The 13862-nt window shown below is 42.0% G+C and overlaps 1 protein-coding gene across 1 annotated transcript in view; it reads left to right on the top strand.

Moving 5' to 3' along the window:
- The first annotated feature begins 8370 nt into the window (after positions 1 to 8370).
- LOC140949121 (high choriolytic enzyme 1-like) overlaps positions 8371 to 13862 on the top strand; it is a 10506-nt gene continuing 5014 nt past the window's right edge. The window contains exons 1-6 of the mRNA XM_073398356.1: positions 8371 to 8464; positions 8611 to 8796; positions 10958 to 11029; positions 12087 to 12332; positions 13524 to 13647; positions 13854 to 13862. The exon at positions 13854 to 13862 is cut by the window's right edge and continues 89 nt beyond it. Of these exons, the coding sequence (XP_073254457.1) occupies positions 8371 to 8464; positions 8611 to 8796; positions 10958 to 11029; positions 12087 to 12332; positions 13524 to 13647; positions 13854 to 13862 (731 nt within the window). The remainder of the gene's footprint in view (positions 8465 to 8610; positions 8797 to 10957; positions 11030 to 12086; positions 12333 to 13523; positions 13648 to 13853) is intronic.

Raw genomic sequence — 13862 nt, forward strand, 5'->3', positions numbered from 1 at the left:
ATCTGATGAGATGAGTACAACTTTTTATATTTCTTGAACATGCATTGAATCGAATGCATAATACTTAAGTCTTCATTTTGATTCAGCCCCCGACGGAGTTATGTACTTTAGTCCAAAATAGGGTAACCTGAAATGTCAGCCATCTACACGGGTTAGGGGGTGGAGACTTCTGTCATTGAAAACTTGGGGAGAGAGATGCGCGGTAATACTCATTCAACTTTACAGATCTTTTTTTCCAGTTTTCCTTCCGTTTCTTTTCCGTATCTCATTCATCATTCCATTGGCTGGTTATATGTAGACATGTATTTTTTGTATTTTTTTAAGTATTTTTTGTCTAACCTTACAGGAATGGCATACAACTTCCACAAATATGGATCCGAACGTATCGACAGTCGTGGTGTCTCCTATGACTACGATAGTATCATGCACTATTCCTCCACGGCTTTCGCCAACCGAGCAGGAGCGAAAACTATAGTCGGCAAGAACGGCCGCACTAACCTTGGTCAGCGGTATGGTTTAAGCAAGAAGGACATTCAGCAAGCGAATCTGTTGTACTGTGGAGCCAGCCCTGGGGTCACCAAACCCCCACCAAAGCCTACACCTCGCCCATCAGGTGAGATAAAGAAGATGTTAATAACCCGTGCAACCAGTGGCAGGCTATAAGTTTCCAGATTCCGTTTGAAAAACATCAGATTTCCGTAAAATAATAACAAGTAGCTACAAGTGGTTACGCTGTTGAAAAAACCCTTTTGTCGGACCTATTCCTCCCCAATCATTATCCAATCTGAGACAAAATTAACTCTTACATTACGTGTACGTTTAATTAATTTTACTCTGTTAACGTTCACTGATAAATATTTATTATTATTATTATTATTATTATTATTATTATTTATTTTTTATTGTCATGTTTATTTTATCTCCTACGATAGTGTACTCTGTTTGGGAGTATATCCTTAATAGCATTAAAGTTGAATTACAACCGCTAAGCAGGTTAAGTTTATAAGTCAGATTTATTCTCGTACCCAGATCTCCCAAGGCTAACACAGAGTAAGATCTGGGTAGGAGTAAAAGTCCGATTGGCATGAATAATATGAATGGTTCACGAATTTTCTCTTTAGCTTGCCAATACAGAGACAAGCATCACAACTGTCCGTACTGGGAAAAAGTAGGGTACTGCACTAGAGGCCAATGGCAGGGATTCATGAAGACAAACTGTAGAAGGAGCTGCTTTTGCAAAGGTTAGAAACAGTGAATAAGGTTTTACTAAGAAATCAAAAAATTGAGCAAGAGTTATGGAACGGAACTAGACGAACTAGACAGAAAATATAAAACGAGGCCTTTACAGTATCAGCGATGGGCCAAAGAAAGAAATAAAAGGAGATCATTTTTGCCTTTAATTCCCCCATTGAATTAGTCATCAGAGAAAATGTGAGTAACCTTGAAAGACTTTTTTAATTGCGAAAAATTCACCAAAAACGTTCCATAGAGCTGGTGTTCATGAAACGCCGTTTATCGGGATCGTAGACGGATGAACAGGGAGAAAATAAGTCTGAGACTTGATAAGGAGCCGCTGTTTGGAAAATGAGCCCGCGCTCCTGGGTGGACCGCGAGGGCGGCGGAAATCGAGCCTAAATTTGTTAGCCCGCGAGCAAGCTCTCCGGGACCCTTTGGCGGCGGGAGAGGACATAGAGCTTGCAACTACGTCTCTGGAATTTTAATTCCACCCCCAATTCCCGTGGCTCCCCGTCGACTGGGCTTTCAGTTTTTCGCCAACCAGACGTCGTAGTTGCAAGCTCTCCTTCCTTTTCCCGCCCCGCCGCCAGAGCGCCCCGGAGAGCTTGCTCGCAGGCTAAAATATATCCGTGTTGAAAAATAAACTCACGTGGATGGCGCCTTCGAGGAAGGGGGTACTTCCGGCTTCGGGTATATGAAAAAGCAGTAAAGGGTTCATTAACCTATGATAAGGCGAAGAAAAGGGGAAGAAGGGCCGACTGATGGCAGGTTATGAAAGTAACAAGAACCCTTTTTTATTCGCGATTAATTCAAAGTCAAAGACGGGCCAGTTCAGACAGCACTTAAAAGGGATGCAGTGTTCTTAAGTAGATATGTGAAAGGAGTACTATCTTTCAGTTGAACTCAAGTAGTTTAAGGCCTGGGACTAAGGGGTTTGGCTGAGAAAAATGAATTGTTGCCTATAACTTTGGCATAGATAATGGCAATGAGTCAAAATTTGGCACTCGTAAAGAACTCATCGTCCTTAACATTTTAAAGTATGAATATTGTGTTAATAAATCACGTGATATGTCACGTAACCATTTTGCTAAAAATTGTAAATTATTGACCAGTTAGTGGCCGGTTTAAGAAAAGAAATCAAGCAATAACATTTTTCTAATTCATATTAAATATTTCTAACACTTCACGTTTGGAATGACCGTCCGTTGTACTTCAATAAGAAATTATGAAGGAAAACATCATTTTAAATGTCCAAATTTAATGATTTAAAAATTTATTTTTAAACTTCGCGTACATTCATTCCAAACGTAGAAAGTTAGGTATGTTTATCCTCTTTCAGAAATGCCAATTTGTTTATCCGAACAAAGTAAATTCGCCACCAATTCGCCAATTTCCTTCATTTTCAATTTTTAAACGTTAAGGCACAAGAAAACCTCACGATTTACCTGTGGAGAAAACTTCATTTTCTTCTAGGTCTCGTAGTCTGAGATATTGCCAATCATTCATATGCTCAGAACACACCTTTGACCCAGGCCTTAAACCCCTTGAGAATGTAAACGAAATGGGTACTTTTTCTGGCAAAAATGTTATATAAAAGGGTAAGGTGTTGGACCAAGAGAGAATGAGCTCCCCGTATAAAAATCTGTTGAGTGCCCCCCTTCCCCATCACGAACGGCGTCTAAAAATTCTACAGCAATTACCTCTAGTTAGGTACAGCATATGCAGGCATTGCACTCTGAGGAGATAAACTAGTAACTGATTATAAAATTCAGGTTAATTTAAAAGAATTACTGAAGTTAATTTCAGTTTTTACCTTTTCCTAACCCTCCTAACAGGTACCACGCCCTGTAAAGACAACAATCGGTACTGTACAGGCTGGAAACGTTACTGTGATCACGCTAGGTTCCAGACCTACATGTCTACAGAATGCAAGAAAACCTGCAACAATTGCTGATGCGTTATGCATGGCTACTGAATGTAACAAACTGAAAATAAAACCAAGAAGTAGAAACCTAGGAAAAAACAATGCGTGGTGATTTTTATACACGAGCAATTTCTCGATTATAAATAAACTTTGTTTGAAATCTGTTTATTGATTTCTTTTACTGTAATTATAACAGTTCAGGGGGTCCCAACGACGGTTTCCTCCTAAACTCATTAGAAACACTTTTTAGGCTATCCAGATTCTAGAAGTATGCATTCTAGGGGGGGGCTACAAAATTTGCACCTGTTCGGTCATCCTAGGGAACTTGAGTCTTTTCGAAGTTACGAGGGTTTCAGTATTATTTTCCCGAAAATTTTAGATCCCAGTTAACGTGCTACGAAAGGGAGAATTTTTCTGATTCCTTCCTCCATCACATTTTTGAATCCAAAAATGTTATGTTTACTCCTGGGTTTACTTTTTTTACGAAAAATAGCATAACTTGGGCATTGAAATGTAAAAAATTAAACTTTAGAAAGTCCTAGTTATAGGGAATTTATTAGATAAGCTTCGAAAATTTTACATGAATGGAACGGTCATCTAGAAATTTTCAGCCATCCTCAAGTAAGAGGGTGCACGATAAAGTTTTCCAAATCACGCATTCCCTCTTGTTTTTTGTTCTTAATCCCGCTATCCCGTATACCGTCCTTTTTTACGTTCGAATCCCGATCCTGCCTTAATTTTTTTACGAGTTCCTTGCTTCCAGTATTGAAATAAACGTTATATAAGACTAACCTTCTTGCAATAGGCAGCTTTAAGTTTCTTGTTTTGCTTATTTTTTTGTCCGAGCATCAGTACAAATTAAAAAGAAGGTTTACTTAGATTTGAGTCCTTGCGTTTTGGAAAACAGCCAGGACAGTTGGGTAGGTGGATGTTTTGATTGCTTTACTGCTAGATTCCATTATGACTACGGGTCATGGAAAATGTTGGTTACACAAACTGAGAAAAAAAATAAAATCAATAAAATAGAATTCCGCGCAAAACCTGTACAAAACCGCTTTATTTTTCGCGTCTCTCTCTAGTTTAATTCTTCCTCGTTTTTCGACCTAGCACTCTAGCCAGACCTCTCCTTGGAAAGTTCGCGCACGCCGTCTTTACCATGTACCAGAATAATCAGAAAACATGCAAAGGTGATAATGGATAAACTTGACAGGCCTCATTTTCTTGGCGACTACTACAAAGGAGGTCTACACAAAAGAGTCTTTTTTTCAGTCAGTGCTAGTTAATTAGATAAAAAATGCAGTCACGACACTGACTAAATTACTGTATCCCGCTACTTTTCCCTTTCCCGCATCCCAACCCAATAAAAAAAAGGAATCCCGCTCCCGCTTGTTATCAAAATTCCCGCTTCCCACTCCTTCCCCAACCACACCCCCCCCCGCCCCCCTTACCCCCCAAACCATAGACGGGAAATTGTGCGTTTATTCTGTCAGTCGGCTAGGAGCACCAAATATCGCTTTCAATATCATTTTCCAGTCGTAAAGTAAGGTCCACTATCCGTGTAAGTTCCCTGTCAGTACGCAAGGAAGTCGAGTAGCACCGAGTTAATGGCAAACAGTTCGTATGCAACATAGTCTGCGTAGCAGGCGGTACTGTGTGGGTGCGAGATTAAAGTTTTGGCGGCGGAGCCGTGTTCCAAAAAAGGGAGTAGAGACGAGGTGGTTGATATTTCTCGCGGCTTCGCCGCTCGTGACGGCTCCGCCGCCAAATCTCACTCGACTACTACACAATACCACCAGCTACACAGGCTATATGCAACAAAACATGTATTAAGCAAACGTCTTGCATTAACCAGACCGGCTAGCCTACTGGTAAGTAAAGGTCTCAAAAACAAAGGTCCTGGAGCTGAGCGATAGTGAAAATGGGCGTAGGTTCGATCACAAGCCGCTGTTCGGGAAATGAGCCCGCCCTCCTCCCCGGAACCTAAAATGAACGAAGAAGAAGGAAAAAAACAAAACAAACAGTTTTGCTGTCTACTGTGCTAGGCAAAATTTTTTCCGGTAAATAGAACATTTTACAGTTATAGATGGAAACGAGGCTAGAGTTGACCTTGTTTTGATACGACCCCTCCTGCTTTATTATGTAAATTATGTTGTTCTTATGCTAACTAGTATTTTTCCAACATAATTTCCATAAGACAACAAAAGAGGTTTGTATCAAACCCGGGGGGGGGGGGTACTTTAGGAATTTCTGGGTGGGGATGTGCCGCTGGGACCTTGGAACCCTTAACCTATACCAGAGCTAGTTCAGCTGAATTTTGCTACCCTATACTAGAGTAAACTCCCCAGATCCCCCCTATCCTAGAGTAGCTGTTTCCCTAGTCTAGAAAAAATCTTCAACCAACTGATCAGTTTCCTGAAAAATGATACCCTATTCTAGACCCAAACGCTCTGATTTATACACCCTATCCTAGAGTAAACTGCTTGAAAACCATGCCCTTCACAGCGGCACATACCTATATAGCCCATATATGGCAGTACCCCCCCGGGGTATCAGAACAAGGCAAGGTCAACCTCATTCTCACATTCACTCGAAGCCTAATGCCCTGTCCACACTAAGGGACTGTGCAATAATTATCTGGAGGGGGGGGGGTTCTAAGATTAATAGGGGGGGCCTGAACTTAAACCAAAGCGCAGGGTAGGGGGGGTAAGATGTAATTTCTTAAACATTTGTAGGGGGGGTTAGAAGTTAAACTGAGAGGTCTGATCTCAATCCATGGACTCAAGATAATGTATATTACATGTAAGCTAATCAAAATCAATTTTTGGAATCTTTTAAGAAATATTAATATTAACAATGTCTTAGAATTGACAGACAAAGGTCCTGGAGCAGGTGTCCATAATATAGAAGTCCAGGACTTGTTCCTTCTGGTGTGCCAGTTGCTTGAATCAGACCATCGTATTCGTTTGCATAGGGCGCCGCATGACTCGGCGCAGAACGAGGCAGAACGCACTAATGCTGCAATTGGAGAAGCTCTTACGACAGGAAGTCCGGTCGCCCCACCCAATGACCCTTTTCATGGGCTTCCTACTACAGAATTGGAAAGAATGTGCTTGAAAGACATAGAACAACACTGCATTGCCTGGGAGGAAGCAAATACTTGGTCAATGGCCAACCAAATTGCACAGCGCATTCATGACGAATCGGGTCCTGGAAAGAATGACTTCCTGATCTCCCTTGCCAGCTACCATCCGGAAAGTCACATCCTGCTTCATCTCTCGAAGTACCTTCTTAAATGGAGGAAGGCTTCTCCACAGCAACGACACAAAATATGCGGGAACGGAGTTTTTTCAAAGCTTCAAAAGATGAAAGATGCCCATGTGAAGCAAGGACAATACTACCTTGAGTACTTGAAGTTTTCATGTGACCCAACCTGCGATGAATGCGAGGAAGAAGGTTGGACAGGTGGCATTCCCATTACACGATCTCCATTGCCAGCCCTTGATCCGTCCTCGCCAGGAAAGTATCTCCCAGTTGATGAACCTCGTTTGGCTCCAAGCGAGGTTGACAGTATCCTTCCTAGTGTACAAGTGAAGAAGATGTTTGTTGCAAAGAAAGTGACCTCTTCTGATAACCAGGCCATACGGCAAGCATGCAGAAGATATCTTCAGCACCTTGAATTCTTGGCTCTAAAAGCAGACAAAAGAAATCTGGAAAGAAACACCATTCCAGAAGATATTTGTTGGGAGAGCAGAGACGATGTTGAAAGACTGACTAACAAGCAACTTCGGCTCTATCTAAGGCAAGAAGGTCTAATGGTATCTGGAAACAAGGCACAATTAGTTGAGCGAATACTTAAGCATGCAGATGGTTCTGTAGCAAGAACATTTGATGAAGACATCGAAGATGATGATGAAAACATGCCCTCCAGTTCTCATGATGATACCTCAAGTGATTCTGAAGAGGAGTCAACCGAGTATGAAGGTGGTTCATCAGGCGACGATTATGTGGAGCGCAGCTTCCAAGTTTTATTTATTGATGATGCAGACATACCAGAAGTAGTGCAAAGGTAAAGAGGGAAGTAGGGGGGATCGGAGGTTGGGGAGGGGGGGTTGAAAGTAATCTCCCCTCTAGACGGGGGTGGACAAGAAGTTATTTTAACTTTAATTCAGGGGGGGTGCAACTTTATTTTAAGGCCTACTTTGCTAATTTTAGAACCCCCCCTCCAGATAATTATTGCACAGTCCCTAATGAGTTTTCGTTTGAAAACTCATACATTTCGATGAGTTTAGGCCTTTCGTCCACAACAATACGCCGAGCGTTTTCATCGAAAACGCATCGATTTGAAAACGCTCTTGAAAAAGGATCAAAACGAAAACGCATACATATCGTAAGAGTGTGGACGATCGAAAAGGCATAAAAATGAAAGCGATGACCGAAAATATCGCAAGCGCTTGGGTTTGTGGCATGCGCATAGAGTTCAGCTTACATCACAACGTGCAGCGAGCTCTATCATTTTCGAACGATTTAGTGTGGACAGTCGAAAACGCATCAAAACAGTAGTGTGGACTCGAATTGATCGATTCGTTTTCGATGATAATGAAAACGCATACTTTTCAAAACGCATTAGTGTGGACAGGGCCTACGTACAACTGTACGTAAAATGGTCTAATGTGCGTGCGTGCGCAAGACTGTCTCACGCTCTGTACATCAAAAGGCATACACGATCATAAGATTTTTTTTCTTTTGGCAGACTATGAATTGTAGAATCAGGGAGAAAATAATGAATTTTCCAGCTTCATGGTTGACAAGACAAGAAAGAGAAATAAACTAGTTGCCTTATAAACTTCTATTGAGAAGGCAAGGTGAAAAAGTATTCAGGAAATCGTAATAGGATCCTGCCCGTGGACCTGTGAGGCTGTGATCAGGACGTTTCCGGTCAGAGAAGATTGGCCGCGCGCACATTGTAGAAGAAAAGGCGATGAAAAACTAAAAAGATATGATACAAAGCATATAAAAATAAGGTAACAAATCTCCTGCTGCTTTGCATTGACGTAAATGCATTGTGAAATTTTTTGAATACTACGCAGAACTCAGCTGACGGGCAAACGCCTCGTTGTTGCTCACGTTCGCTTTCCCTAGAATTCTCCTATAAAATAGTGGGCGGTCATTTCTGTGTTAAAGAAGAAACCTTTGCGTTTAATCTCTGGACGATGACGCTGCTCTTTTTTACAAGTTTGTTGTTCGCTTCGCAGTGGTCCTTAGGTCGCCTTGAGGAAGCACGGCCATCTCATCTCATTCCAACAGGTAAAAGAGTGCACGGTTGGCAAAATTCACTTTCAAAACAATACCTAAACTGATACAGAAATACCATGTTAAACTGGGAACCTTAATTGTAGTTTGGAATAAATGAATACAGAGTAGTTGAGTGATGTTTTAGTACAGCTGATGACTTATTCTACCTGGTTATTCTACAGACCAGGTCTGCGACACACGGAACACAACCAGTGGAGAATGCTGTGTGTTTCCCTTCACATATCGCGGAGAAACCTATTACGACTGCATCACAAAAGACTTTAACCGCGAGTGGTGCTCACTGGACGAAGATTATGATAAGCATAAACGATTTGGACTTTGTGGTAAGAGAACATTTCTTATTTCGCACCGTGCGTATGAACGTGTTTGTGTATAGGAGACAAGAAATAGTCTCAATCTCCAAGCACATAGATAAAATAACACAAGCAGTTCCTGTTCCTTATTTTTCTGGTCAATAATTAGTTAAGTGGCAAGCGCGTCAAAGGTTTCTGAGAATTAGGGCCCTTTCGTCTTCGTCACTGCACTGTAAAATATTTTAGCAGCAGCAGGGTGGATTTCCCGGGGGATTTCCACTGTCGCGTAATTCTTATGTGCGTACGTGCACAGGCATCCCAAGCTCACGTTACGAGTGTGTTATGTGAATTTTCTCACAAGAGAGTCGATGTCGCGTTACATATAGCGACCGTTGAGGCCTTGTATGAAAAATAAAATACTGAGGTCTGTGAACGCTAAATATCATTTTATTTTTACTTTTTCTCTATAAAATAAATAAAGGAGACTTACCTAAGATGGAATACATCAAAGGTAAGTCTCCCTTATTTATTTTATAGAAAAAGGTAAAAAAGAAAATGGTATTTTGCGTTCACAGACCTCGGTATTTTATTTCTCATACAAAGTCTCAACGGTCGCTAAATGTAAAGCGACACCGGCTCTCTTGAGAGAAAATTTACATACACACTCGTTACGTGAGCTTGGGATGCCTGTGGTACCTGTGTGAAATTTACGTTCGCAAATATGTAAAGGAGAGGCAATGTGTGAAAGATCGCGCGAAAAAGTAAAAGTTGAACCTCGCTAAACTTCATGTTTAAGCACAAAACTTCATAACTTTTTTCTATTTTATTTACGCGAGTAACACGTAAAAATTACCTCGACATTTGGAAATCAACCCTAACCCTGTCTCCAGAGATCCGTTCTCGAATTACGTAGGATGAAATAACCAGTGCGCACGGTTTAATATAAAAGCGGCCTCGCCGCGAAGTAAGGAACCAGGAAAGAAAAAACCCTCTGGTATACCCGCCATCTTTTTGTGAGTCAAATGACTGGGATTTCAAAAACATCACAGCGATTTTTGAAGATTTTCGATGATTTTCCGAACATTTCCTGTTAAGAAAGGAGACATTTGGTGTGTTGTGATATATTCAGAACGCAAAGTCAACATGAGTACCCATGGAATTTAGTATCTCAATAGGATTAGAAGTTAATAGTTGCCATCAAAGATGTGTAAAGCCGGCGGGTTTTCTAGTCTGTTACGCAGCCGTTTACTAGCGGGTTCTACCGTTGCCAGTCGGTCTAAATGGAACAACTATTTGTATATGCGCTTGACTGACCTTCTGTACTATGATGGGCTAGATTATAAGAACGTGAATAAAGATAGGCTAGTAGGGACAGAAAGAACTGATTAAAGTATTAATCATAACTATAACAAAATTGTTAAATCTGATTGGCTCTCAACTGCCCTGATTTCAGCCTTAATTGGACAGTTTAATAGGACAGTACGCGTCATGCCTAATTAATTGGACAGTACGCGCCATCACGCGCGCGCTCAAATAGCTTTTTTTTTCACTGCTAGCAAAACAAAATTTCGAATTTCTTGTGTTTTGGTTTAAAAAATAGCCTATTGTATCACAAATTTTGTTAAAGTTATGATTAATTGGTAACAGAACTTCGCGTCGTCCAATTCAGTCTGTAATCATACCCGTAAACAAATCGGACTCCCGCTACGCGGTCGTCCGATTTTGTTAATCACTCGTATGATTACAGACCGAATTGGACTCCACTCAGTCCTGTTACCATTACGTAGCTTATGACGGCAGGAATACCCTGTTCCAGGCGTTCAACTAATTTTACGCCCGCTCCCCACTATCTAAAAGCCTGGAATAGGCTACGGCAGGAAGGATACTGGGATCTGGCTAAAACCTCCGAGGAAATAACGTGGACTGGCCAGAGCGTTTTCTTTAGGCTGCATAGCAAGCGTTTCAGATCGATTTATTACGCTAAAGTTGGAGCGAGAGCAAAAGATATGAAGGATCGAAGGGGTAGGACGAGTCCTTCTCTCCACTCCCCCTCCCCCTTCATTTCCCTCTTTTGCTCTCGTCCCAACATGCTCGACGAACTCATGCGTAAACGCTTGCTACGCAGCCTACTTTTTCTTGAGATCCTGTATTTGTATTAAAGTGTGTGAGTGTTTCTGTCCTTTCTTCACAGCAAAACAGACTACCAAGCCTGTCTTTGATACCATCCTTGAGTCCACAGAAACAAACAACGGCAAATCTCGAGGTCAGTAATTAAATTACAAGCAAACCTCGTAAATATGGACCCTGAGGGGGGCATAGAAAGTGTCCGTGTTAACAGGATTGAATTTAGAGAAAATGTACGGGCTTTTTTTCTTCGAGGACAAAGCAAACGATCCATAATAAAGAGGTGTGCATATTAAGCGGGTGACCGTAAAGGGGGTGTGTATTTTATCCTGTAATTATTTGTCTCATTAGCTTAGCGTTGTTACTCGAGCTGACCTGCTGACAGCAACATTTTTGCCGAGGTATGGATTAAGAAACAAAAACTAGCCTAGTGAGTATTTTTTAGAATCAAAATAAGGTACAGTGGAACCAGTAGCCTATTTATACGATCACGGTCAGAAATTCTGATCATGTTTCACTGGGCATGGTGGTGTTACATTTAGCCTGCGAGCAGGCGAACAAGGGGCTGGCGAAGCGCTCTCGTTTCCCCCTTCCTTTGCTGCGCGCTCGCCCGTGATCTCTCGCGATTTCCCCCAAATGGCGAGTTAGGGAACTAATAAATCATGGTCGTTGGATCAACGAGAGGGAGTGGGGGGAGGGGGGGGGGGGGGGGTTGCGGATTGACGAGTTTGTAGCTCAAAAGGAAATGGCTTTACTTTTGTTCGGACCAGTAAAAGTAGCTGTTTGACCATCTTGCGAGTAGGTCTGGGAAAAATTTTGGTAACCGTAGCAAGCGATTCCGCGCGAGTTGTCGAGAAAATTGGTCGAGAAGCGGAAGCAAAAAAGAGGAATAGAGGGGCAGGGGAGTTTCCGATTTCTCCCTTTCCATCCACTTTATTTAATTTTTTTTGCTTCGCTCCAACTTTCGCGAAATAACTCGATCAGAGATGCTTGCCAGGCAGGCTAAAATTTTAGCGGCTAAGGCGGCGAAAGAGTAAGAAGTCTGGGGCGAGGAAAGGTCACGTCCTATTCTTGCTCTCCTGCTTCGCCTCTAAAAGATGCCCGAAACTCGCGCAGCTGAGCCTGGTGGTAGTCTACTGATTGACGGGGTGGCCGTATCGCAGACATTCAATGTAACAGCCACTTTTTTTATGCAGATGGAGATGAACTCTTTCAAGGTGACATCATTATGACGTCAGAAATTCGCAACAACCTCAGAAGCCGAGGGATATTGATGCCGGGCGACAATTCAAGGGGCTGTCTGCAGGATCCCACGGATAAGCCGCATGGTCAGAAACCAAGACCTAGGAGGGCGCTTATTAACACCAGGAACAGTGATCTGCGATGGCCTGTTGGAAGAAGTGGGAAAAGAGAGGTTCCTTACGAAATCACACCATCCAACTGTAACTATTCATTGATTTTGCTACTGTACTTAAAAATACTTATCAGTTCTGACCTAAAGTAGCGAAAAAACATTGTCTCTCCTAAGATCCTAATCCGCCCTTGGGGTACTCCCTATAATGGCCTTTCCAGGGAGGCTCCGCCCGAAAGGGGTACTTTTTTCTGGCTTCAGGTACATGAAAGGGTGCACGTGGGGATTTCGTAGTTGAAGTATAAGAAAGGGTAGAGAAATCTGTCATTGCGATTTGTGAGAGGATCTAAAATGGCTGACAGGCACAATTATCCCGCCAGCTACGCAGGCTATGAAAAAGACAAGAAAACTTCCTGGTTTACTGTGATTTATTCATATTCAAAAGACGGTGCATTTACCACAGTTAAAAGGGATGCAGCATTCTTAGCTAGGAATGTGAAAGAGGTACCATTTATCAATGAAAGATATACGAATGGGTACCGGTCAGAAATGAGCCATTATCGGGCTAAAATGTGTTGGGCCGGTCAACATCAACGGCCGACCAAAATTATTTTGAGCCCTGTCTTTACACCATAGGTACTACAATCATCGTTAAAAGTGTTGGCAAGGTTGCCTTTTTTACCTCTTTTTTTTCCTTCCTCCTCCCGCCCCTGGCCCAATGTTGAGCGAAACGTTAATGCGCGTAATTGTTCAATGTTGAGCAAAACGTTTGTTTGTGCGCGTAATTGTTCCGTTCCAACATTGAATAGAAGGGACGGGGGATATTTAGCAAAAGAGAAAACTCTTTTTTTGGAGGATTAAAATGAATTATTGTTAAGTTGTACAACCTTCCCAACTACTTTTGTCTGTGATTGTGGGTGAATGCAGTCGAGCTGAAATGAGCCTATTGTGTTTCTTCAGTTCCCAATTGAGTGCTCACTTATTACAGTGCTATTTTTGCATTCTACTGATCAGCAATTATCGGATGAGCCTGTTAGTATGATAAGAAACATTACGCAGATCGCGGAGGGAGATGAGGAGGAATCATGCCCCATTGAGCCATGTCCCAGATCTTAATTAGAGGTTCCCTATTTATTCGATTAAGCGCCCAAACTCGAATAAGCGCCCACTCTCAACGTCCAAAAATTTAATAGGAGAGCGCTTAATCGAATAAAAACGGGATTCCTTTTGTTGTGTGTCCCTTTTAAACAAAACTCACCTGACTATAGTTTGTCTTTCATAGATAACGTGCGCGGCGTCATAGAGCGCGCTATGAATCATTGGATGGAAAGAGTCAAATGTCTTCGGTTCGTCCGTAAAACCTCCAGTTATCGCGGCCGTTATCTCAGCTTCTTTTCTGGTGGCGGGTAAGGTTTTGTTTTATTTTTTTTTCTTAAATCCTTTATCAGAGGCTTTTCATCAGTCGAATTCACCCAAATGTGCGAGACACAGCAAAGAGGAAGGCATGTTTGCAGCGATTGATAGTATGACTGTGTGACAGAATTCGGCCCTGAAGATATCATTCCAAAGTATGCCTTAACTCATGGTTTTTTTGGTTGTTTTTCCGTGATAGGTGCTATTC

Source organism: Porites lutea, chromosome 9 (assembly GCF_958299795.1).
Source record: "Porites lutea chromosome 9, jaPorLute2.1, whole genome shotgun sequence".
Classification (NCBI taxonomy): domain Eukaryota; kingdom Metazoa; phylum Cnidaria; class Anthozoa; order Scleractinia; family Poritidae; genus Porites; species Porites lutea.